The sequence below is a fragment of the Musa acuminata genome, chromosome BXJ1-1, assembly GCF_036884655.1.
Source record: "Musa acuminata AAA Group cultivar baxijiao chromosome BXJ1-1, Cavendish_Baxijiao_AAA, whole genome shotgun sequence".
In the NCBI taxonomy this organism is placed as follows: Eukaryota; Viridiplantae; Streptophyta; class Magnoliopsida; order Zingiberales; family Musaceae; genus Musa; species Musa acuminata.
In genome coordinates this window covers 5,562,121-5,587,397 of record NC_088327.1, presented here as the reverse complement: position 1 = coordinate 5,587,397, position 25,277 = coordinate 5,562,121, and the positions used below count along the sequence as shown (strand labels likewise).

The following is a 25,277-nucleotide window of genomic DNA, read 5'->3' as shown; positions in this document are numbered from 1 at the left end:
GAAAGATATAGCACGTAATAGTATGTGTATGAATGACACGAAAACGATTGATAAAAAGATAATTTCAATAGTGATAGCAGCTAATTACATATTACTCCCTATAATTAGATCTCTTTAGCATCTCGAGACTTAAAAAATTTACGTTGAAATCCCTATAGTTATGATGAAAGTGAAATATTTAACCCCATTTACCCTAACGTCATCGATTTTATTGACGAAAAATACAGCACGTACATAAATGATATAAAAATAATGGGCAAAAAGATAATTTCAACGATGGTGCCGAGGGTCGCTATTGAAGATGAGGCAGAGTGGTGAGGCATCTTTGTTGACGCTGCACCGCTCAACCTCCTCTTCTTTCTCCGACGCTGCTTTGCGTCTGCATCGACACCGAAGGAGGAAGATGAGGCATGTAAGGCAGAGTGGATACAATCGATTGATCTTGAAACCTTAGCCAAAACGATGATTCATAATCCGAAGGCTAACCACAATACGACACTCCACCATTTCTTCGTAGTCTTGCTCGTTATATTCATTGTTGCTATCTTTCTGATACTCTCCCTCACCACCATAGTGTTAGAGGAGAGTAGGAAGGAGGACGAGGGTTTGTTGTCTCTCCTGCCATTAGATTTATACTCTTTGGGCCTCTATTTTGTGCGATAATCAGTCTTCGTCGTCTGATCGAATCCCCTCCAATCACGGGTGGAGCTTATCTGGAAGCAGGTCAACAACCATGTCGCTGTGGTCGGGGCGTACATGTCGTTCGCACACTGGCTAAAGTTCAAAAGCTCGAAGCAGGCACGCCTCTTTACCGAATTCGTTTGCAACCTCTCCCTCCTCATTGCCACCCCTTCCTCGAATATGTCGCGCCACTAGACGAAGTGACCGTCCAAAGATTTGAGCGCGACACCAATGCAGATGCTTTACTTGCCTCCTTTTCCTCCTCCAGTATTGATGTAGATATAGAGTGACACAAGGAGGAAAATGTGACAAAACGATGCAGCATCAACACAAATACCTCACCACTCTACCTTCTCTTCTTTTTTGACATCGATGTTCGTATAGACATCGACATTGATAAGGCCAACCACCATCACAACAACTAACCATAATGCTACTGTCTACCAATACCATCAAAATTACCTTTTTGTTTATCATTTTTGTGTCATTCGTACACGTGTTGTATCTTTCGTTAGTAAAACCGATAACATAAGACAATTGATATTAAATATTTTATTTTAACAATTATAGATAGGACAATTGATATTAAATATTTTACTTTAATAATTATAGATATTTCTATATAGTTTTTTTAAGTGTAAGGACGGAGAAACTAAAGAGATCTATTATACAAAATAATATAATATATAATTAGCTCATAAAATGAGCTAAAAAGCTTCAAGTCCATATCAAAAAAGACTCATCCAGGTCAACTTTAGAAAGTGAGGTGATCACGAACTAATTACCATAGTCAACCTTGGTGAGGCACCCCATTGGAGGCTCCTCCTAGAGCTTTTATGGGCAATTCATGTAAGCACCGTAGAAGCAGTCGGATGTTAGAACTCGAACAAAAATGAGTACCCATGTGAGTAACAAATTAGGGCAACAACATGCGCCTAATTATGGCAACACCAATGATCTATGCCATGCTACTGCCACACCACATTGTTTTAACACAAGGAAAGCACAAAAACATGCCACGGACAGCCATATCATGAACACAAGATCCTGAAAAGCAAGTAAATAGTAGACATTATTATCATTCATCCAATAAGTGAAAACATGATTTCTCCATAATGAGGAGAATAGTAATCAAGGATATGATTCACTGAAATAGTTTTTAGAAATAAGTGGGCTCTCTTTTTTATACAAATTGATAATGTAAAAGAGTGTTTCTTGCACAGCCATGAAGAAGTGCAAGAGTAGTCGTGGACTCTGGAGAGACATGAGCCATCAAATTATTTGGGGACTGTCACTAGTCTTGCTGACCACCAGCTTAATGAATTTATGGGCAAGGATAAAAAATGAGGTCAAAAACTCATCATCCAACAATAAAAATTTAAACCGGGATATTGTCAACTTGCTTCATAACCAGGGGTTCTAAACATAGTAGCCAGTGAAAGTGAACCCTCTTCCAACTATCTCACCAACACAGAACCATGCATATAATTCAAGCCCGAACAATGCTGCGATGCCAGCATCCTCAACTTTAAGCTCCTTTCTGTTTCTCCATATGTGCTTCACTCCGTCAAGCTCCTTCCAAAATGACTCGTAACGACCAGGGATGCTGTGATTACAAGATGTTAGTATCGACACATAATTGTTCTTAAGCCTAAACTTCTTTTTCTTCCAGAAACTGAACATGCGCTTGGCCCAACCAGAATTAAATATTTACAGTATCATACTAGACCTTTTAACCATGCAGGATAACATCTAAAAGAATGGTTTATGGATTGTGCAATGTAGGAAATAGGTATGTCACACAAAACAGACAATCTCTGAACAGGAACATCATCGAATAAATTGAAGTCACTTCTCCAAGCAAATAAAAAAGAAAAACAAGTATTGATGCTTTTGGTTTTCTGAAAGTAAGTCGGACTAGGAAACTAGAATCAATTTCATGCAACATAACACAAAAAACCTAATGACATAGGTGTCTTTGAATGCTCACCAAAAGCTGCTGCTTCAATTCCTGGAGATTGAAAGTATATAACCTAGTATTTGCATTACAAATTTTAACACACACACACACAACACAGATTAACCATTTCTAACCATGGTAAAATTAGTTAAAGTTAAGGAATTATATAATATATAAAATACCATTAATGTTCACACACATGCATGCATGCATGTATATATATCAAGTTATGGAATATCCAATGAAACACTCTAGATAGGCAAACATTCAAGTGTAAACAAATATATGCAATTTGTCTCCCAGTATTAGGCACTAGCACATTTTCGCTAGACTAAAAATGTGGATCTCAAATAATGATTTATCATCGGAGGTTTCATGGGATGACTTCATAGTTGGTTTCATCCTAAGGAAATCCTGGTGGAAAATGGAGTGTCTATCTAAATTTGAATGATAAATCCTGACCAAGAATGCAATGGCTGATATAGAATTCCTCACATTTCAATTTAATGGGTTCTTTTTTTGGAACATTGACAAGTCTCTTTCAATATAGTAATTTGCAAATGATGAGAGACTAATTTGTTGTCCTTGTATCTATTTCATGCTTATTTCTTTGGTAATAGCTTAGGGCAAAGTTAAAACTTCATTGTTAAGGCTGGTGCCACTCTATATGTATGTCCTGGTGCACAGCTATCGTTCGTCAAATGTGTTCCAGGTAATGTAATTTTGGCCAATGTCCTACAGATGAATCCTGGATACTGCATGATTTTTGCACCGGAAAACTGGATGGAGTAGGAAATTCATTACTGCAGTAGAAGGATAATTGAGAACTACCTGATTTGTGAGAATGATGACTGGCTTAGATGAGAGCCTTCTGAGATCAACTTGTTGGAAAAGAAAAAGGTAGGTGTGCAAAGGCAAGCCAGACAGGTGAAATTTGAGAGAGATACTTTATCATATTTGAGAGACGATTGGAGAAGATCCGACCATACCCAACGGACAAAGATAACCTTCGACCAATCTAAATAGCTCACAACCTTTCATTGCAGTGTGTCCACTAAGCTAAGATCTTGGCTTTAAATGACAGATCTTTTTCGACTAAGGTACTTTATTTACATATATAAGTTCCAATGTTAACTGCAGCTTCAAGGTAAATTTCCTATCTCTGTGACATCTCAATTCTCCAATATGTATTTTCATTTCAAGGCAAGATTTTACACACTAAAGCAACCAAGGAAATTATCTGTCCTATGAATTTCGGCTATTTTCTGTAGTCCAAGGGGTTTATCGTGGAGTCCATTTTTAGTCATTATGACGAGAAATATAATGATGCAAAGAGACTATATTCACTAACTAATACACACCATAGAAAACAATTTGAGAGGAAACCCTCAAATGTTGGGTTATCCCTTCACTGTGACTGTTGCTCAGCACAGAAGAACAGCCAAAGGAAGCCAAACCACGATAACAAGCTCTGCCATGGAATACCATGCCACCCACGAAGGCTAATTCAAATGCTGATGAAAGTAACAGAATAAACCCCTACATATGCCTCAACAAAGCAGCTAAACAGGCAGCACAGGATGCATACAAAGCCAAACCTTGCAAGACGTGTGTAAAACAGCTGTTTTGACAGTTCTTGACACTTCTCGATGGTGGGCGGTTGAACAATATACTGCTTGTTCTTCTCCAAAAGCTCCCTGTAGTAAGCGCACCCGTTCTTGGCCACAAACTCCGAGGCTTGAACAGCCTTAGATCGAAGTTGATGCAGTTTGGACGCCATCCACCAACTAAAACAAGTGCAAAAACACTTTCTTTTCGTCAATCATCCATTTCAAGAACGACATCTAAATCATGCAAAGTAAGCGTCGCAGGCCACGGAGATCAAAAGATCAAGAAGCACATGAGGGTGCAAACTCACGTATATTTCACAGACCCATACCAAAAGAACACCAAAAATAATCAAAGCGAGAATGGCATAAAAACCAATCGAGATCGAAACCCCTACCGACGATCGAGAGAATATCAGGGAGCAACAAACCCTAGATCCGACTAAACCGTTAGATGAAAGGAATCACGGGAAAACGGCTCCATTTAGAGATTGGAGGCATTTCGATCAACAGATTAAGAATCGAAGATGGGAATTTACCGATAGAATCCACCTCCTCCCTATCGGCCAAGGAAGAGATCGGACAGTAGGCGAAAGGGTCGAAAACCCGGCACGGGACGTCCGTAATTTCTATATATCGGTGCCATCTGTGTAATTTCGTAAATTTACGCACACGTAACGGTTCTGCGAGTCACATAGGTCATGTTGTGGTGTATACAGTGGTCTCTTGCGCTAATTACATATGATAGTTCCAGCTATTTTAAGGATCAATCGTTGATGAACATGCACGTTATCAACCTCAATTCGCTTATATTTCAACTAATGATTATATATTATCTCGTTATAGTTAGATTTCATTAGTATCTTGATCTCTACACTTTAAAAATTTATATTAAAATTATGATAATTATAAAAATTAAATATTTAACCTTATTCAACCTAATGTTATCGATTTTATTGATGAAAGATATAGTACATGATAGCACATACATGAATGACATGAAAATTATGGACAAAAAATAACTCCAATAGTTGTGACGGACGATAACATTGTAGGTGGCTATTGTGATAATAGTCGACGAGAACGATGTGATGGTCGATCTTACCAATGTCAATCCGAATATTAACAACAATGAGGAAGAGAATGTAGAGTAATGAGACACATGTGTTAGTGCCAAAGAAGGAAGAGGAAGGAGGTGAGACATCTATGTCGGCATTGTACCACTCTACCTCCTATTCTTCCTCCGGCATCGCTCCTCATCTGTGTTAGCGCTCGAGGAGGAAGAAGAGGCAAGTGAGGCATTTGCATCGCTAACAACGAGAAGAGATGGCACATGAGAAGGCAAGTGAGGTAGACTTGTGTCGCGTCGATGCAAATGCCTCACTTACCTCCTTTTCCTCCTCTAGTGTCGCACCACATGTTGTCATCCTCCTAGAATTCGTTGAGGCAAACGAAGCAATCGATGCCTTGCACCGATCCCTTACCTTTTCGTTACTTATGGATTGCGATTTTACTGATTAATGCCTCATCAAGCCCATTCAATGGGGAAGCATTCGAAGTCTCATTGAATGAGCTTGATAAAGTATTAATTAGCAAGATCACAATCCATAAGTATCATAAAAGACGAGAGATCGATGTAGGGCACCAATTGCTCCATTTGCCTTAGCAAATTTTGAGAGTATGATAGCCTGCGATGGGGCATCTGAGGAGGAAGAGGAGGCATATGCATCAACGCACGCACCACTCTACCTCCTCTTCCTCCTCCAGCGTTGCTCTGCATTTGCCTCGGTGCCGCATTGCTCTGCATCATTTACCTCCTCTCTCCTCCTCGTCAGCAACGTAGATGCCTTACTTGCCTCCTATTTCTCCTCCGACACCAATGCAAATGTAGAGCAACATTGGCGGAGGAAGAGGAGGCAGAGCAGTGCAACGCTAATGCAAATGCCTCACCTCCCTTCTCTTCCTCCTTTGGCACCGATACAGATGTCTCATCGCTTTGCTTTCTCTTCCTTCTCATCGTTCATATTCGGATCGACATCAGTAAGGCTGACCACCACATCGTTTTCGTCAACTACCATCATAACAACCATCTATGACACCATCGTCCATTACCATCGTTGAAATTATCTTTTTGTCTATCATTTTTGTATCATTCATGTACATGTTATTACATGTATCTTCCATTAAGAAAAATGATAATATTAGGATAAATATGATTAAATATTTTATTTTTTTATAATTATAAAAATTTTAATTAAGTTAAAAAATATAAAATTATAAGATTAAATATTTTACTTTTATAATTAATCCTATAAAATAACCATGCCTTTATCACACATACCAAAGAGCCACAAAGACCTAAAGGTTAAATGACGACAATCACAAGCTTAGTCCTCGGCAAGAGAGAGAGAGAGAGAGAGAGAGAGAGAGAGAGATCACGGGCTGCAACAACGAAAGAACAGACCAAGAAGAAGCAAACAACCAACATCAACACTACCAAAAGAAACCAAAAGAAATAAAAGTAGCATTTGGAAGAACACACATCATTCTTATCATCATAAAAGAAAACACAAACAGGTGAATCGATCCACAACAGAACAAAGGCAATTCCAAAACACAGAAAGGGAAATGTGTCAACAAAGCACTAAAGAAATATGTACATGCATAGAAGTAGCAGTACTCTACTTTTTGGTTGCCAGTAGAATAAATAGCTCGTGATCTCTCACAGTCATTCCCACCACCACTTTTCCTCACGATGTTCAGATTCCGGGCTGTAGCATTCATCACAATTCTTTTGATTCTATTAGACAGCGGTCCTGTCCTCTGCCACACAAAAGTACTCCGGTCGCCGCGGGCGCCGTCGGAGCAGTACCCGGAGAACTCGACGCGGGGGGGGTTGACGGAGCAGCAGTTCATGCTGTGGGTCAAGTTCGTCGGCAGCCTCCGGCACAGTGCCTTCGGCAGGGCAGTGAACGAGGCCTTCTCTTCCCGCGCGCTCACCGTCGACAAAAACCCGTCGGCCGGAGACTTCACGACGATCCAGGCTGCCGTCGACTCTCTACCTCTCATCAATTTGGTGCGAGTTGTGATCAAGGTCAATGCCGGCACGTACACGTGAGTGTCGTTCCCTTTCTACCTCATCACACATACATACAAGCTCTGATGTGTGGAATCACGACACTTACTGGTTGATTTCTTGGAACAGAGAGAAGGTGTGGATATCGCCGATGAGAGCCTTCGTCACCATACAAGGAGCAGGAGCTGGTAAGACGGTGGTTCAGTGGGGTGACACAGCCGAAACACTGGGGCCGACAGGGCAGCCCATCGGGACCTTCAACTCCGCCACCTTCGCTGTCAATGCCCCTTATTTCATGGCAAAGAACATCACCTTCAAGGTAAAGTAAATTACACAGTTTCAGGATGAAGCTTTGGGGAGTTCATTGTTTGTTGCTGTTGCAGAACACAACCCCTGTTCCGCCACCAGGGGCGATGGGGAAGCAGGCGGTGGCGCTGAGGGTGTCCGCGGACGCGGCGACATTTGTGGGCTGCAATATTTTGGGGGCACAAGACACGCTCTACGATCACTTCGGCAGGCATTACTACAAGGATTGCTACATCGAAGGCTCTGTGGATTTCATCTTCGGGAACGCTCTCTCGCTCTACGAGGTCAGAACCTAATCTGCACACACCATGCGTTCACGGCAAGCTTCCGCTTGTCACGTAGCAGCACGAGGCGAGTGCGCCGTGGGGACAAGCGCCGCTTTGTGCTGCGAGACCCGATTCACGTGCTGCGGCACTGTTGCGTCTGTGTCTGAGTCGTGGCGTTGGTGCAGGGATGTCATGTGCACGCGGTGGCGCGGAACTACGGCGCCGTCACGGCGCAAAACCGGATGAACCTTTTGGAGGACACAGGGTTCTCGTTCGTGAGATGCAAGGTGACGGGGTCGGGGGCGCTCTACCTGGGGCGGGCATGGGGAACCTTCTCCAGGGTCATCTTCGCCTACACGTACATGGACGCCATCATCGTCCCCAGAGGATGGTACAACTGGGGAGACCCCAACAGAGAGATGTAAGCCCCCTACCTCACCACAACTTGTATGATGAGGCGATCAGAGTCTCACACAGCATTTGTGATGATACAACAGGACTGTGTTCTACGGGCAGTACAAGTGCAGCGGCCCGGGAGCGAGCTACGCGGGAAGGGTTTCATGGTCGAGGGAGCTCACGGACGAGGAAGCCAAGCCTTTCATTACCTTAAGCTTCATCGACGGCTCCGAGTGGGTCAAGTTGTGAATGCCGTCCACCATTTGCCTTTTCTTCCCTTGGAGATTGTCCAAAACAATACAGCAGCAGAAGAAGAAGAAGAAGAAGAAGACGTCTCTTAGGATTCTTCGAATAAAACAATGGTTGCTCAAGTCACTTGTGTTTCACCAAACATACCTCAGCCATGAATTGGTGATTCCATGCATTCAGCAAACATATATACTTATCATGTCAAACATACATTTGCAATCAAAGCACGCGCATATAGGCTCAACCATTTAGAGTCGCTACTAATTTATCGACTATTTCATCGAGCATTGAGAAAGTGTTTTCAAGAGAGGAACAAATGCCACAGTGATAAAGTGGATTGACACATACAGAACTACGTATACATTGGAATATATTTTGAGAAAGTGTGCTTCGGACAGCAACTATTTTCTATGAACAGGAGAGAGCATAAGAGGTTCCATGAAATTGGAAGCCGCATGTTACAGAAAAGAGATCACTATATGTGATACATGAAATAAACCCGTACAGACAGCAATACTGCAACGAGAAAAGAATCAACTGACGCCGAGGAACGCTGTACAGATCAGTCTTTTTTTTTTATACAGGAAAACAACCCGACAAATCTTCAACGCATCAAAATGCTAGGAAACTCTGACGACAGTCGTGATATAATTACATAGAACTGAGAAACGTAAACCTAGGTGATCATCTCCTCCCAGCACCACCATGCCGTTGGTTTCGGAAATAGCTTAGAAGTGCCTGAGCCTGGAGAAAAATGAGAGAAAAAAATGACTCATGTTATGGACCGGAATTACTGATTAAACAATATAATTATATTAAGCCAATGCAAGAAAATGATCCAATGTGTCCTGTTCTCTTAATTCCTCTTTGTTCGGAATCCACAGCAAGAATTAAAGTAGTAAGAGGACAGGAAAGAAAAGAGAATGTATTTGGCACATGATCAAACATGAAAAAGATAGCGCAGGTAAGTCTTAACCTAGCCGTCTGGAGCATTTGCTCCAAGAAGTAGAAAATTCTGACCTAAATAAATTTGTTGCTATAGGCAAAGATAATGTGATTAAATCATTAGTACGATGACTATTTTATTTAATTCTCAATACAAATACCACCTTAAACCACTCTAGTGGCCTACAGAAGGAATTTCGAAAAGCAATTGAAGCAACATTTACAAACTCCCATAAGCAAACTATCACAATAAGCTGCAGGTGACTTGCAAGATCAAAGAAGCTTATCCTACATTTGGAACTCGAAATTTGCCATAAACCTTTCAGCAAATTGCAATTTTTTGAATGAAAAAATCCAAAGAAAATAAAATGATCTAAGAGCAACACATAAGCAAGCAAGCTACGTACTGTGTTAAGGCCATTCAAGAAACTGTTGCTACATTCTTAGCAAAATTTTTGGATCATCCCTTTTACAAAAGTTATCCACAATGTGAAATTCCAGGTCCAGTGTTGGATGTCTCCTTATGGCCTCAATCAGCTTTCCGCACCTACTTGATCAGATAATTTGTAAGTACCTGAGTGTCTTTTTATGGCTATCAGGAAAAATGGCAATTTAACAGTCATGAAGGCTATATATCTAACCCTGATCACACTCCGGCTCTGATAGCAAGCCTCATTTTTTAAAATGTTTAATACACTACTAATTATTTGAACACTCAATACACCAATTTCATCTGTTCAATATTCTTATCCACTCTCAATCTCATGTGTCTAACCCTCTCATTGACACTATAGAACTTTAAAATAGTAAGCCTTCATCAGATGGATTCCCATCAAATGTCTAAGGCATTATTGGTTGCTTGAACTTTAAACTTCAAATTAGAAATTAATGTCATCTGTCCCACACTCATCCCATAAGTTGCATCCATCTATGATCCACATATAGTGTCATATACATTCTAGCTACCAATATTAACATCAGGAACTCTTCAAATCATATCCCAAGTTCAAGGCAACATATTCCAGTTCTGTACTAGTACTTATATCATTGCCAGTTTATTGTACTCATACCAATGTGTCAAATACAAATGCTCATTGTCACATCTTCAGGTACATGATGTATGTTTCCTTGAATGATCTAATAAAATGTTGCCTAAAATCAAATACATTGAGGATAAAATTTCCTGAATACCATATTAAAAGAATTTCTTGAGTTGATAATACAATGTATAGGACTTACACCGCTAAAACTATATTAGATCTTGTGATCATGAATCTTAATTGCTTTCATGGTGGAAAAGTTTTCCATAGAGCTAAACCCAAATAGTCAGGACATTATAATGTACAAGACTGATGTTGTTGTTGTTGTTGTATTATAATGTACAAGACTGGTATATGACATATACATCAAGAATCTGATTATGATTACCTTCTCTATATTCTTGAAGCATTATGTGATTAGAAGTATTTTCATTCTTGCCAATATATTGGGAGGCTCATTACATTCATCATACAAAACAGTGTATGAAGTTTAACACATTATATGTCATATCATATCTCTTCCTTTCGGGATGTGACATATCCCTGTGAATATTGGTAGTCCATATTTGAATTTATGCTTCATGATCTCTTTTTTATGCTTTCTAACAGTGATTTTAAAAACGCTAGACGCTAAGATCCCAAAACGCCCAAGGTGCTAGGCGCTTGCCCAAGCGAAGCGAGACGCTCTGAAATATTAAAATATAAAAAATATAATATAATTTAAAAATAATTATTTAAATAAAAATATAATATTAATTAAAAATATACTGTTAATAATATATTACTTAAGTTAGAGGGGGAGCAAAATTATTCTGTAAAATATAAAAATATAAAAATATATAATATAATTAAAAAATATAATTATTTAAATTAAAATATGATATTAAATTAAAAATATACTGTTAACAGTATATTACTTAAAGTTAAAAGGGGAAAAAAAATGTTAACAGTAACAGAGGGAGATAGAAGCAGCGACGGAGGATTAGTTTAAGATAGTTGTGGCAGCATTGCGAATGACAGTAGTGACAATGGCAAAAGCTATGGACAATAGCAGCGACAGCGAGCGAAGCTACGGACAGTAGTAGTGACAGCGACGTAAGCTGTGGACAGCAGCAGCGACAACAACGGAAGCTACGGACAGTAGCGATGACGGCAGTGAAAGCTGTGGACAACAGTGACGGCAACGACGGAAGCTCCAGAGGGCATCCGACGGTGGCGGAGGAACCTACGGTCCTCTCCCTCAACAGTGGAAGGAAGCTACGGGGGCCGTCGGACTCATCCGTCGACAATAGAGGAAGGCTTGGTTCGTTGCGTCTGCAACGAAGGCAGCGGCAGAAAACGTCGACAGCAGAGATAGAAGCGACACTAGGGTTCCTCGGGGTCGTGCGGGCATGAAGCGTGGTTTTGAGGTAAGAAACTACGAACCGAACCAACATTAAACCGATTTGATTCGCCTAATAGAATCGGGCGCTCGCCCGAAGCGCCCAACGCTTGCGTTCGGGCAAGTGCCCAAGCAGCGCCTCATTGAAGCGTGCCGTCTAGTGCACACAAGAGGCGCTCGGGCCTCGCCTCGGCTCACCCAAGCGCTTATTTAAATCACTGCTTTCTAGTAGGAAATTACAAGTCATAAGGAGAAGTAGATAAAAAGAATTGCTAGGCTTTTTTCTTCAACCGATATGGTTCTGCATCTATTTATCATGTTAAACTCATAAGAAGTCTCAATACTTTACTATTCAATTTTTAACCAAACTTAAACTCTAAATTATATCAAATATTCCAATCCTAACTGAACTCAAATTTCAACACTATTTTAACACTCTCCCAAAACATCGATGTTCTCAACTCCAAGTTTTTCTCCAATATAGGGATGTTGCAACATCTCATGGTTGAAACATATGTGATATAATGAGTTATGAGGAGTGACAATCATAACCTTGTTAATGATGCCTAAAATCATGTGATGTTTTGGCTGCTAAAATTCAAAGGAACACTATCTCATCAATGACTCGTTGCAATGAGCACAGGACATGTAGGTCTTGTCTTTAATCGTCTTTGTAAGCCTGGCCACATGATGGCCTTCAATTAGATTCTATAAATCTTAATAACAAAATCATATTTCCATCGTCACACTACACATCTAATAATTATCTCTCTAATAATTGAGAGAAGTCAACTACAAAATCTCCATGTTGGGGCCTGCGTTGCTGCTCACCATCATCAACAAAAAGTTATATTATGACAACTGTGTTGCCGCTCGATATCATCAATAAAAAGAAATCTCATGATGACGTCTGTGTTGTTGCTCGTCGTCATCAACAAAAGTTAACTACAACTCTGAGCTCTAATATCATTCGCTGAGGACATGGATCAAAAAATAAAGGAGAAAGAAACCCATATGACAATAACATAAAAGATCTGATGTATCAAATAAGAACTTTATTAGCTAAAGAACCTGAAGAACCTTGCAGCTCATTCACTGTTGTTTATCCAATATTATTTGACCACATATATCAAAGGAGGTTCAGCCTTTATTTATAGAGCTAAACACATAAAGAGTCTCATTATTTTGAAACTCAATTTTTAACCAAACTCAAAGTCTAAACCATATTCAATTATTTTAATCCTAATCAAGCTCAATCCTAATCAAGCTCAAACTTCAATGTTATCTTAATATATCCAGTATCACTTATGCAATACCCCGATTTAGCCTTATAAGGATTAGATGAGTCTACTACTACTAATTTGGGCTTAGCTATTTTTTATTCAGACTCAACAAGTTAATGGATTAGTTATTCATCAGATTGAATCATAATAAATAGTTTGAAAACTGATCCTGTATTCGGTATGGTTAGAGGTCTCGAGTAGAAAAAGACTACACGAAGATAACACAAGGAATGCCATGGCATGAAGCCACCACTAGGCTGGGCCTCATGTACATAATGCTAGAGTTTGATGCTATTAATGGAGATTATAAGACCCCAGTTTAGTCCCCATCGAAAGTGGAAAATTGAATGAACTTACTAGATGAATCTACTATTAATAACCTATGTTTAAACATTTTGGGCTAGTAGTTCAATGTCAACAAGCTAATGGACCAATTATTCCATCGGGTTAGATCATGATACTTTGTCTTTCATAACATTATTAACCCAACCATGCAATTTAATACATTTCTTTTATTGCTATCTACCAAATTCAATCCTTACTAGGAATTTCTTATTTTGCTTATGATTTTATTAGTAGCATGAATATCAATAAATGCTGATGATTTTTTTCATCTCTCTATTCACCTTTCTAAAATCTTTCCCTTTTTTTGCAATAATTGTAGAGTTTTTTTCTTTATGGTCATGGAGAGGGCAATTCATGAATACATTACAATAAATAGCATATAATTGCCAATCTGACATATCATGCCAAAGCAAATGATAAAAATCAGGAGAAGGTTCCTCATGAGAGACTCTATTATCTAAACTACAATAGAAGCCTGCTTTAACTAGAATCCTTGTCATTGAAAAGGTATTAAAGGAGTAAGATGATTTTTAAATAATTTAACAACTTCAAATCCCTTACTAATTTTTCTATATTTTTGGATGGAAAACACTTAATTTGTATCACTCTCATCCATCAATAACCTCAACGGATATTAACCTTGAGCAAAACTAGTGTAATGGATCATGATAAGACACAAAATCTACGTAAGAGTTGATTTGCTTAGATTTCCAGTTCTCTGGGAACTCTTCCTCTTTGTTAAGGGTAGCTTTAGGTGTACATTGATTGAATCTAAACCTAGGCCCAGCATGCCACACAATTATGACCTTAGCACAGTACATGGATGTCTGTCAATGTACCATGTCCAACCTAAATGCTGGAATTAACAAGGACCTTACTAGCAAAGCAAAGCACTAACACATGTTGAGCTAGCCTTGGACCAGTAGAAGCATGATATCCACTGTAGCAATCATTGCCAGTTGATAAGTATAGATTGTACTAACAAAATTCATAAAATCTGCCAATTGTCATTTAATTGTTCTATACTTATAGATCTGAAGCACACATAAGCATACATAATTTTAAAAAAGGGAAAACATTTCAAGAAGCATGAGAGAATTAAAAGTATTGGAAAAATATAATGAAGAAGTAAAGATTGACATCCATTAAAGAGAATGATTTTAATTGTGTATCAGAGAATGGACCAATGAACTTAAGTTCTCTTCCCACATTATAAGTGGTTCAAGGCCACATATATCATCCAATTGTACAATTACGTGGTCTCCGTCAACATTCTTGGGCTAGAGGAGTCTAATAGTTATCATTTTTATTTTTTATTATCTTTTCATTATAATATTTTTCTTTCACTCCTTCCTTCTATTCTTCTATTATAAAAAAATTCTTCATCATCTTTTTCTTACACTCTTTCCTTCTATTCTTCATCAGATTTGATATCAAAAGTTCCGGTTTAGCCAAGATGTTTAATCATCAAAGTCGGTCCATATTTTATGCATATGACCTTGGGACAAGTTCCTATATAATGGAAATAAATAATATGGTGTCATTCTTAATCATTTCTTGTCTAAACAAACTTGACTATTTTAGAGGAATTTTAGTTTTACTCTGAGAGAAAAAAAGAAAGTAAATACGAAAAAATGGAGAAAATTATATTTAGATTTTGATTGAAGATTATGAATCTTGACTGAGGATTTCAGTTCTACATAAAAGGTTACCAAGTCAGAGCAAGGCTCATAGTTATTATTTTTATTTTCTATTATTTCTTATCATTATATTTCTCCTCCACTTTTACTAAAACAAAAAAAAAACATTGTTGTCCTACATCAGATTTGTATCAACTTTGTACACAAGCACAAATAACGAATACCTACACCGAAGAACTGATATCTGACTTACAAATCTAAAATTGATAAATTTTATTATATTCAAAGCAAGTGCACCAGACACTAACAGAATTTTTTACAAATGCAGACAAAGAAACAGAATAAAAATGACAATACCTTCTCTTTAGCTCGTGGAGTGCCAGACTGTGACAATGCTACCAGTGGGGGCACAGCACCTTCTTGAAGAACTAGACTACAAAATCTACCACTATTCGTACATAACTGAAGCAAAGCTGCAGCAGCATTTTCTTTTCCTCGTGCAGACCCCAATTCAACAACCTCCACAAGTACTGGGATGCCACCAGCTTGACCAATCGCATTTCTCCCTTCTGGTATTGTTGCAAGGTTTGCCAAAACAGCCACAGCCTTGTCAACCATACCAGCTGCTGGATCCATCAGTTCCACTAAGTGTCTCACAGCTCCAGCCTGCACAATCCGTAACTTGTTTTCATGAAATATTGACAGATTAAATAATGCTGTTGCTGCATCTTTCTTTCCTCGAGGAGTCCCATTTGCTAATAATTCTACCAATGGTTTGATAGCACGAGACCGGCCAATGCGAACCTTATTTTCTTCAATTACTGAAAGGCTAAATAATGTTGCTGCCGAATTCTCTTTTGCCTCAGAGTTGCCTGTCTCAAGCACATAAATCAGAGGATCTACGGCACCAGCATTTGCAATGGCAATCTTATTGTTGTCATTTATTGACAAATTTAAAAGGGCTGTTACAGCATTTTCTTGAATCTTGGACTCTGTTGAATGAAGCAGGTCAACCAACAAGCTAATAACTCCACAGTTTGCAATCACAATCCTGTTTTCCATGTTGTGTTTGGCAAGAAGGCGCAGTTCTTCTGTGGCGGTTATCTGCAGATCCAGGGATTCACTCTTCAAATCCTCAATCAGCTTACGAACTTGAGCTTCAACACCTGATATATCAGGCCTAGAATCCATGAACTGAGAAGAAATGATACGAGGCGCAGATGGTCGTCGCCAAAGACTTTGGCTTCTAAAACGAGCATCCTCCAATGCTGATGGGAACTCAGATTCTCTTTGGGAAGTGGAGGAGGCACTGTCCTGTGCAATTTCTCCCATGGCATCACTGCTGCAATGTGTCAGATCACTTGAAACCCGTGAAACCAAATTAGCATCCTCAGGTCCTTGAAGATGGTTAATACTTGAAACGGCCAGTGAAGCAGAGTCAGTCCAGTTATGTCCTGGAAATTGCTCAGCAGCTGAAAAGGGCTCTGAATCCTGTTTTGGTTGGTTGACAGTTTGGTTGTTGGAACTCACAAGCCTCTGATCCATGCTAGATTCGTTGTTGCCTTCAGCACTTTCTAGAGACAATCTTGGAACATTTGCCTCGGATCCATTTGCAATTTGCACAGGCAATGACCCAGAGGAAGAATGATGTGGAGAAGATACAGGCTTCTCATTTAGATAAGTCACTTGGTGCACTCCATTGGAGGCATGCAAGTCGCTTTGTGAAGTCACCAATCTCGCATGAGATTCTGAAGACCTTGAATGGTTTCTTGTGGCATGCGCAGAATGAGTTACAAAGTCATTTATATTTGCATCTGTGGGCTTTAGGAAAGAAGAATGAAGATTCAAACTCGTGGACTTCATTGGATCAGGAAGCTTAATGTTGTTCGACTCACACCAGTTAGCAATTAACGCTTTAACAGTATAATTTGGAATCAAATTGGTGTGCCCAAGTGTCTGACGGGTCCTAGGACAAACATTGAAACCTTGATCAAGCCATTTCCAGATGAAAGCCCGCTCATATGTTTGACCGGAAGCCACAATTACTGGGTCAGACATCAGTTCTAATGAAAGTGGGCAGCAGAAGTCAGCAGGAATAGGCACACCATTAATACTATGCAACTGCTTTACTTTAACAAGGCAATCATGCATATAAGTGATAAGGGCAATCATGTGATCAATGTTCTCCATTTCTGCCTGGTTCTCACTGCAGCCAACCTCCACTTTAAGTTTCTCGAGTGCAACAACCTCCGCAAGCAATTCTTGATTAGATGACAAGCTCAAAGAGTTTGAAATCATATCCAAATGCTCAGATCTAGGCATATCTTTTTCTGTTTGATCTCTTATGGCTTTTTCAATGATAACAGATATCTGTTCCTTATTCATGTATTCAATTTCCTGTGCACAATTATATAGCCAGCTTTTCTAAATAAATTCCAGCAAAAAAAGCATGGCATATGATCTGAAGAGCTTAATACACCTTATAAAGGAGATTTGTAAAGCAAGGTAACAATCATGTGTTTCATTACCTCTATGCATTTTGCAGTGGCACTATCTATTGGAGATTGAAGCAGAGAAGTAACCAGTTGACATATTCTGAAAGCAGATGTACAAATCTTCATAACAATTGTTTCTATTTGTAGAACCTGCAGAAAGCGTTTCAATGTCCAAAAAACAATTAACCAGGAGGATGTTGGCCACCACAGCAGCCTCAATACGAAAAGGCTCTTTTCTCCATAATGACATGGAAGCAAGATAAGGGACTATACAGTAGTGTGCATAGATTGTGCATTGTGCTGTTTGAATAAAGGACTATACAGCAGGTATACAATTAAAAACCATGTGAAACTAACTAAAATGCAAAAGTTACAAAACTAGCAAAAGTAAACTGCATCAAAGAGAGAAGTAAGAAGTATATCTAGTAACTTGGGTACAACAAATTTTCTGGCAACAAATATGAATAAACAAAACAAGCAGAGGAGAGTACAGCCATACAATCTCAAAAGGTCATTCCTTAGGTTTGTTTGCTTAACTATTATATAAAGTTATACATAACAAAAAAAATAATGTTTTGGGTCAAGGATTGCATAACCAACCGGACTAGTTTGTACAGCCAACATTTACTGGTCTAGATGTGAACTGGGACACAGACCATCCTTTTTCGGGGAGTCCAGTTTGTTTATTTTTTAACAGCCTTAGGATTTGCAAGACATGAGTCATGAGTATCCAAGAGTCGCGACATTGCCCACCCACAAGTGCAGGCTCGCCAGCTCACCACTCTCTACCACCCATTGCTTGCTGCCTGTTGCTGCCCCTCAGTTCACGAGTGTCTCAGTACTCCTTGTCCTCCTCCGATCCATCTTTGTACCATGTTACATACCAATATACCATCTGTTAGTACGTCAGCATAAACCGGACCCATATCAATCCAACCATGGGATGGCTCAAGTCTGATACCCAAAATGCAATCATTGTTTTGAACGATGAGGCAACATCCATGATCATCTATGAATAAAAATCGCAGTGCACCTTCCAATTCCCTGTTGGAACATATATAGGGAAAACACAAAATTTACTAGTATCTTTCTTTTACCCTTTTTTGTAATTTTACTATTTTTGTCTTATTGTTATCCATTAGTAGACTTGGTATAATATCAATTTGTTGTTGTACACAATGGGATGCACGACGTAAGAAGCGCCTCCCCTCCCGTGTATGTTCCATCAAAGTGATTCGTTAAGTGATGTGGCACCATCTTATTAGACAAAAGAAGCTACAAAAGTTTTTTTGCATTAGGGAGTTAGGCAAGGCTTCAACACTTCCCAATTGATACTTCTACTACTACTCTTCCGCACAAACTCAATTATTTCTTCCCTTTCTCTTATAATATATTTTTCTTTGATTTTGATGGTGTTGGAATGTCTCCAAGGATTTTCTATGATCATGTGTGAGAGAGGATTATTATATAGTTGTATTGTTTCTTAAGTGATACCTCAACAAATTGCCTACAGAAGGTCAAGAAACACGCTTAGAACAATGTTAAAGTGAACAATGTTTATGGGCCTCCGCCTCTGGGTTTCTTTCTTAAACTCTCTCTTTTAGTTTCTTTATTTTTAATATGTTTGTTGTTACAATCCAACAGGCGGGTGGAATAAACCTAAAGTGATAGAATAATAAGACAAATCTAGCTCCTATTAAAAGGATATCCATATTATAAATAAACTAAAAGAGAAAGTTGAAGAAAGGAACCCAAGGGATATAAACGATGTCCTACACGTATTCTTCAACTTCACGCAAGTCGTTGTCGAGGAATTACCTAGGATATAACCACATACAAATACTATGCACACACGATCATTAAGAATCCTTAAAGACATTTCAACACTAGCAAAATTGAAGAAAAATATTTATTGAAAGAAAGAAAAGAAATAATTGAGATTGAGTGAGTTGCATATATCAATTGAGATTTGAGAGTGTCGAAGCCTCGCCCCAAAAAGACATTTAAAGCATCTTTCATCCAATGGAATGGTGCCATGTTATCCCAAAAATTACTCATGGGGAACATGCACACAATGGGAGACACGTGCTGCATGCCCCAATACATGCAACAACAAATTGTTGTTACACCAAGTCCATTAACGGATAAGGATAATGGTAAAATTGCAAAGAAAAAGAATAAAAGAAAGATATAAGAAAATTTCGTGTTTTCCTAAATATGTTCCAAGAATCCCCAACAAATATCATTCGATATATCAAATGATCCTCTAACATGACTATATTTGGCATCACAGTTGGTAACATTGACATTTTACATGTCATCAACAACATTTTCTGATGAAATAACAGCAAATACATAAAGATCATTATTCTAATAGACTAGCAAGGGGCCTAGATTACGAAATTCTAATTGGTGCACCCAAGTGTTTGATGGGTACTAGGACAAACATTGGAACCTTCACAAAGCCATTTCCTGATTGAAACTACTTATATGTTTGAAGCTACAGTGGCAGGGTCACATCAGTTCTAGAGAAAATGGGTAGCAATAGTCAACAAGAATAGGCTGGAAAAGGGTCTAGATAGAAGAATCCAATCTTACTCAAACGACGAGAAAGAATGTAGTAGAGGGAAGATATGGAGGATGAAGAGGTAAGCAGAAGCAACAAAAAGAGAGCACTCAGCATGAGCAGACAAGGTGCCTAGAAAACAATGAATGAGCAAAGTGTTTACGCAAACAGTTCTTTGCAGACAAACTAGCATACATGTAGTCAAATTATCTATCTGCAAAATTTTGAGCTTTGAGCTAGGCGTAGGTTTTGGCCTAGCTCAAGCATAACCTATAAACTCTTTTAGGTGAAGGAATATACACAGTAACCAGTCCATACCGCATTAAATGAACCTTGTGCAGGGGTAGGCCAAGAACTTCAACTAGATCCTACACGGCAAAAGAATGCTTTCATAGGCATTGAAAGTTCTAGAAGTTCACAATCCAATGTTACAATTAGGAACTTCAAAACAAAATTCAGAAGACTCCTCCATCTTTCTAAGGCTCCATTAATTTCCACAATCATGATCTAATTTTACAATAATCTTTCTAAGACCACCTGATTCCATTATCTAAAATCCAAGTTATACCATCAGTTCTTTCTTCAGTGGGCACCTAAACATCCATACTGCAAAAGTGCAGCATGGTTAATGCTGACTTCTATTCATAAATCTTAATTTGCTGCAGCCATCAAGATAAATTTATATGCTTAAACCTGAAACTTCACAAAACTTCTCATAAAATTATTGTTGCAAATAATCAATAAGAAAGGTTTTCATGTTGATTAGTTCAATCAAACAGATTGTGAAACTAAATGAAACATGCATAACTCCAGGAAAAAGAATATGGTAATGAAAAGGATCAAATATTTATTTAAAGCATAAAGTGACCAACAGGAACAATCTAATAAATGCTGGAAAACAAGGTCATCAACTTACAAAATAGATTTTACTCATCATTGGATACCAGCTCATAACAAGTTCCCTAGCTTCATTGGCTAAAGCATCTAGTTCTCCCAGCCCCTTGACCAACTGTTCATCCAATGATATCTCAGAAGCAGCAATTTCATCACACACAGATTTGAAATGCTCGAGGATCTGATCAATTATTTGACAGTATTTTTGAACCAGCGCAGGCTTTACATTGCTGCTAGAAGATACATGACCAAACTTTGTGATGCTATCAAGCAGTGCCTTCAGCAGTAATATTTCCATTGTACCTATAAAAAAGCAAAATATAACTGTACTGCACAGCAGAAATAGATCTAAAACAGAATTGGTATCCCCATCTTGAAGTAGATGAGAACATCTGCTACAGGATGATGTACTAAGCAAAAGAAGTATACCCTGAGCTAGTAACATGATACCATTGTACGACACACAAGACAGTATAATACAGCACAACATAAAAAATATGCCATTGTATACATCAGCACAACCTTGGCACAGCAAAGACCTCCATGTTGATAAGGGACCGCATGGCAAAAACTCCCCAGAACTCCCCGAAACGCAAAACCATGCTTGAGAAGAAAGAACCTCACACACAACAAGCAATGATAACGAGGTACAGTTTGTGATCAATCTCAAACATTAGTATCCTCATATTCGTAATCTGTTGGCACTTAGCATAGTGGAGTTTATACAGCATATGATTAGGTTACAGTCTGAATGGCAGGAAAGTGCTGCCAATGTATGTCAAATGATTAACCACATGCAATAGGACATCTAAACCAACAAGTGTAACTATACACTCATGAGTTATCAAACACTATAGCAAAGAAAATCATAAGAATGAAAGAGGCATTTACAACATTTTGAACAAGAGCAAGGAGATCTAAATTATTACTCTCAATAAAATAAAATGCTTTTATAAATAGAATTGTAAAAGCAGTAACTATTCACCCAGTTAACAGTTAGATAAAATGAGTTTGTGAAAAGCTAGAAGACCGTTAATTATGAGCCAACAATAGGTGGATAAGCAGGATGATTTGAATATCCACATGGAAAATTTATAAGATCCATGTTTGCTGTGTTAGTTCCACATCAGAAATTCAGACAAGATATCCAGAATATATAAAAACCAAGATTAAAATAGTACGATCGGAAAGCCCCTCTACAGAAAGTTTGTGTTAATTCCCTCATATGAATGTTCTCAAAAAATATTTTCGACTTAGATAAACCAACCTCACCAATATCCAATTTCATAATCAATCAAATAATTACAAACTATTACAACCTAACAAAAAATTTAATTACATCAGGTAATTAAATTAGCGAACATTTCATTCTGGACATAAAAAAGACATCAGAATACATAAATATCTGAATTTAGAGCAAGCTTCCATTTTGACACACACAGGAGATTTTGACCAACCTCAAAAAAGTAAATTTAAAAGTGGTTATAATTTAAAGGATCTCTTCATACTGGCATTAAACATTAAAGTGCTAGTGTCAGCATTGTTATAGTTTTTTCTTTCAGAATTGGATGAAGAATTGCTACACATGACTCTGCACTCCTTCTGAGCCCTCACTTTGTGCTACCAACATGATAATACCTTCTCATTCAACATATGCACTGATCCAATGAAAATGGATTGATGGTTTATTTCAAGAATCAGAGAGCAATATCCAGAACGATCCAAGAAGGTAAGAGTTTTTTCATGTTATGAGCCCTGGAAGGAGGAGGTGCGCATGGTAGCCTAATCTCCATCCCTAGGCAAGCTGCTCATATGGTAATGTTTAGCCATAGTTATCATAGTAGCCACGATGTTGATGAAAAAAGGGAGCTTCGGTTTTAAACCCTAAAGTTGTGTAGGTCAAATGTGACATGATATGATTGTGTCCATCTCAATGCTACATTTAACCAGGACAACAAGATGGGGGAATAAGTTTTCTAGGGTTACTACTACCGAAGACTCTTCAAATCCTATCTGAAACCCGTAATTATGACCTAAACCACATAACTTTGCTTAGATATAGTACAGAATGATTATTATTTAGACAGGGGAACATCAAAACAACAGAGATAGTTCTATGAGGATCTAAAATTAATCACAGCGTAGCCAAAATTAATTACCATGTCCTGAATCCAAGCATGATATCACAGAAGTAACTGTGCCAATCTGAAGAAGGGCAAGCATGTGGATCGAATGGAAGAAATGTTTGTTTGCGGATCTGAGGCTCTATTCGAGGAGGGAGGGAGAGGCGAGCGGAAGAAAGGGGAAATCTAAGGGAGGGGGGAGATCAGCACAGATCCGGCCTGGGTCCGGCTGCGGAGAAGAGGGGGAAGAGGAGGGAGAGGTGAAGCAGGAGAGGGACTCACCTCCGTGCAGCCTGGGTCTCGGGCGGCAGCGGCGGTCGCGTTCGCGGACGCAGAGAGCGGAGCGCCGCGGAGCAGCAGAAGGCACGAGGGGAGGGGTTGTCGTTATTTGACACGCTGGGTTTCCAATCCCTGCAAGTCCACTTGCAGACCAAGTCTCCAATAGATTCGCTGATATTATAACTATAATTATACTTCCTGCAATCACAATTCCCAATAACTCTGTAGACAACCTCTCTCTCTCTCTCTCTCTCTCTCTCTCTATATATATATATATATAAAAGGTCGCCAAACTCTCATTAATATAATTTAAAAAAATATTACGATACCACATAGATTGGAGATACTTTTGGTATTTCATGTTTTTATGTACTCCTACGGTCCATTTTCTAAATGAATATTTACAATAGTAAATTAGTCTTATTTTCTGACGGGATATATGTTACACTCAAATTTATAGTAGTTAAAAAATTATGATTGTTCGAAAAATAAAAAGCATTCAAATCCAGTAAGGTTTTACTTTGACATTTGTCATAGCCAGAAGTCTTCGAAATCGAGCATTCAACCTGTGACCTTAGAAAATTTTATTCAGCGACTTATTTGACAAAAATATCCATCTAGAATATATTTGAGGGCTTATATAATGTGTTAGGTCAATCATTTGAACCGATATGATGGTTAATGTCGAACAATAATTATGTTTGGATGCTTGGCTATATTGAGCCATGGAATGGAATTATATGTCAAATTGTCGAGGGTGATAAAATAACTTAGCTTTAACGTGATATATTTGATTGGTGTCGTGTTGGTCAATCCTGTGGATTACCTTATTAGCATAGAGTCTCAGTACCTGTCACGTTGTCAATCTTGTGGATCAGAGATTCGATGATTTCGGGAGGGGGGTGGTGTGCGTGGGTATCACCGTTGCCTAAGATCCGCACGTGCAAGATCTAGCCTGATCCCTACGGTGCCTCGCACCCGCCAATCGCTCGCACGCAAGGGCTATGAACCCGACGCCACGACGACATCCTCCATCTCCCCGCGCCGCCCCACGGTCGTCCGCGACGCTCGTCGACACCGCAGACGCGCCCGATGCCACAGTGACGGCAGAGCACTTTATCTCTTGCGCGGCCGAGAACGACGGGTTCCGACGGGGGATCGGATTCGACTACCGAGGGGGAGGAAATAAGGAGAGGCGACGAATCGACATTTAATGAGGAGGCTCAACAAATGGCGTGGCGACATGCAGGCACTTATGCACGCCTCCTGCTCGACGTAGCAATTAACCGTCGCTCGTGCTGCGGCCGAAACGTGTCGAGCGGCAGAGTCCCACAAGGCCCGGATAATTGAGGCCGACTAAATCGCGACGATGGGAACGCTCAAAGACGAAGGTGGGGACAGCAAACACCCATCCCGCTCGTACTTCGTACGTTGGGCATCCGTACCATCAAATATCCACGTAGTGACTCAATCCTAACCGGTGAAGTCAATTCGGAAGCAATTATCTGACGTGACATCCTCTCGGCCGCGCCTCTTATCCGGGGAGAAAACTGTGGGAAGAACGGTGAATTCCCAATAAACTTGAGGGTATAGAACCGGATAAAATAAAGAAACGGTAGGGGAGACCAGAACTCCTGCAGTCCAACTCAGCAGAAGCTCAAGGTCTTCGGAGTTTAAAGAGTTACTCCAGCATTAATATAAGTCAATACAAGTCAGTATCTTATGGTTTACAAACAAAAGAACTC

The 25,277-nt window shown here is 39.2% G+C and overlaps 3 protein-coding genes across 7 annotated transcripts; 1 reads left to right on the top strand and 2 right to left on the bottom strand.

The window, feature by feature from the left end:
- Positions 1-1,729: 1,729 nt before the first annotated feature.
- Positions 1,730-4,932, bottom strand: LOC103986485 (uncharacterized). Of its 2 annotated transcripts, none has more exons than XM_009404507.3 (3): positions 4,788-4,932; positions 4,240-4,428; positions 1,730-2,287 (listed from the first exon to the last, which is right to left on the bottom strand). In XM_009404507.3, exons 2-3 carry the CDS (start codon positions 4,419-4,421, stop codon positions 2,101-2,103), a joined length of 369 nt encoding a protein of 122 aa, XP_009402782.2. In that variant the 5' UTR covers positions 4,422-4,428; positions 4,788-4,932; the 3' UTR covers positions 1,730-2,100. The 2 variants fall into 2 exon arrangements, with proteins under 2 accessions (XP_009402782.2, XP_064987749.1); XM_065131677.1 differs by lacking the exon at positions 4,788-4,932 and adding an exon at positions 4,647-4,782.
- Positions 4,933-6,936: 2,004 nt separating this feature from the next.
- On the top strand, positions 6,937-8,663 carry LOC103986496 (probable pectinesterase 53). The gene is made up of 5 exons (XM_009404518.3): positions 6,937-7,362; positions 7,454-7,643; positions 7,708-7,914; positions 8,082-8,317; positions 8,394-8,663. Exons 1-5 carry the CDS (start codon positions 7,004-7,006, stop codon positions 8,539-8,541), a joined length of 1,140 nt encoding a protein of 379 aa, XP_009402793.2. The 5' UTR covers positions 6,937-7,003; the 3' UTR covers positions 8,542-8,663.
- A 336-nt stretch (positions 8,664-8,999) lies between these two features.
- LOC135626072 (U-box domain-containing protein 4-like) lies at positions 9,000-23,703 on the bottom strand. Of its 4 annotated transcripts, none has more exons than XM_065131251.1 (6): positions 23,290-23,307; positions 21,653-21,749; positions 21,153-21,433; positions 17,704-17,820; positions 15,533-17,572; positions 9,000-9,285 (listed from the first exon to the last, which is right to left on the bottom strand). In XM_065131251.1, the coding sequence occupies exons 1-6, from the start codon at positions 23,290-23,292 to the stop codon at positions 9,226-9,228; spliced, it is 2,598 nt and encodes an 865-aa protein (XP_064987323.1). In that variant the 5' UTR covers positions 23,293-23,307; the 3' UTR covers positions 9,000-9,225. The 4 variants fall into 4 exon arrangements, with proteins under 4 accessions (XP_064987323.1, XP_064987503.1, XP_064987364.1 ...); XM_065131359.1 differs by lacking the exon at positions 9,000-9,285 and adding an exon at positions 9,899-10,033; XM_065131431.1 differs by lacking the exons at positions 21,653-21,749; positions 23,290-23,307 and adding an exon at positions 23,536-23,703.
- Between the last annotated feature and the right edge of the window lie 1,574 nt (positions 23,704-25,277).